Source organism: Lolium rigidum, chromosome 1 (assembly GCF_022539505.1).
Source record: "Lolium rigidum isolate FL_2022 chromosome 1, APGP_CSIRO_Lrig_0.1, whole genome shotgun sequence".
Taxonomy (NCBI): domain Eukaryota; kingdom Viridiplantae; phylum Streptophyta; class Magnoliopsida; order Poales; family Poaceae; genus Lolium; species Lolium rigidum.
In genome coordinates, this window is record NC_061508.1 from 351,690,620 (window position 1) to 351,692,095 (window position 1,476).

At 49.1% G+C, this 1,476-nt stretch overlaps 1 protein-coding gene across 1 annotated transcript; it reads right to left on the minus strand.

Moving 5' to 3' along the window:
* Window positions 1-552: 552 nt before the first annotated feature.
* LOC124684610 (SKP1-like protein 1) lies at window positions 553-1,056 on the minus strand. The gene has a single exon (XM_047218885.1). The coding sequence runs from the start codon at window positions 1,054-1,056 to the stop codon at window positions 553-555; it is 504 nt and encodes a 167-aa protein (XP_047074841.1).
* Window positions 1,057-1,476: the final 420 nt, after the last annotated feature.

Genomic DNA, 1,476 nt, shown 5'->3' on the forward strand with positions numbered 1-1,476 from the left:
ATTGCCACGCAAGCTGTTGCTGTGGCTGAAGAGAAGACCATGTGGAAGCAAATAGTGCAGGGGCAGAGTGGTCTGAAGCTATCTTAGCATCAGATTAAACTATCTTGCTAGCAGTCTGTTCTCCAGATCCTTAACCACACGCTAATCTGATATGGTGTTAAACAGCTACTGTTGATGTAAATACAGATTGTAGAGCAAAAGCTGTCTTAGAAGATTAACTTGCTAGCATTCTGTATTGTTAAACTATGAGTATATGATTAGTGTTAGCTTTGGAGGCCAGCAGGGTTGAAGTGCGTTGGGGTTCTTGGTTAAAATGGCACAGGAACTGCATAAATAAAGCTGCAAAATCAATTTCAGTCGACGATATGACCTCGGTTGTGCAGCACAAGCGTTGACCACTGACCAACGATAGATAGATAGTTTTTCTTCTTGCAGACATAAGCAACCACTGAGGTTGTTCACAAAGCAGACCTCGACTCTAAGACACTAATTCCGACATTAAAAAGTAACGTTGAAATACGGAAACAACGAGCAACGCGGCATGTTGTAGATTTACTCAAAGGCCCACTGGTACTCCCTGCGGATCTCCTCTTCCTCCTCAGGGGTGAAGTCGTTCTTGATGTTGAAGGTCCTGCGGATCTCCTCCGGAGTCTTGCCCTTGATCATGTCGGCGATGGTCTGGCAGGTGAGGTGCAGAAGCTCCTTGATGTTGAGGTAGTTGGCGGCGAGGCTGAGGTCGAAGAGGGTGGCGTGGTCGACCTTAATGAACTCGGCGTCCCAGTTCTTGAGGTCCTCCGCGGGGGACAGGGCAGAAGCGCCGTCCGCTGCACCATCGGCCACGGGCTTGGCCGCCTGGGCGTGCTTGTTGCAGTACTCAATTACCTTGGAGAGGATCTTGGAGTTGACGTTGGGGAGCGGGATCCCGTTGTCGGCGCACTTGTCCTCGATCATGTGGCGGATCGTCTGCGACTCCATCACCACCGCCTCCTCCACCTTGAACTCCTCCCCGTCGGAGGACTTGAGCATGATCATCTTCTTCAGATCCTCGGCCGCCATGGGAGGGTGAGGTTGGGGATCTGGGGTGGATTTGGGGGGATTTGGGAGGAGAGGAAACCCTAGCGAACGAGAAAGGGGCGGCTGCAGAAGAGAGAGGAGTCTGGGGGCAATGACCCGGTGTCACCGAACGCTTAAGTAGAAAGTTTTTGCCCTCTGAAAAAAACACCAGCAATCAGCCGCCGATATTTTGTTTCCCGTCGGGACTACTCTAGCATCATAGGATAGGTTCTATATGAACTCTAAATTGTACGACGTCCCACCAAAACAGGTAATTCTAAATCTGTTGTTTCCTAATTACTCGCGTATATCTACTACAAAAAAAAGTAAGCAATAGAAGATGATAGGGAATACGAAACTGCTTCATGTGACACAGTGCGTCCAACTAACATACCAAGATAGCTCCTCATAACAGATTCATTC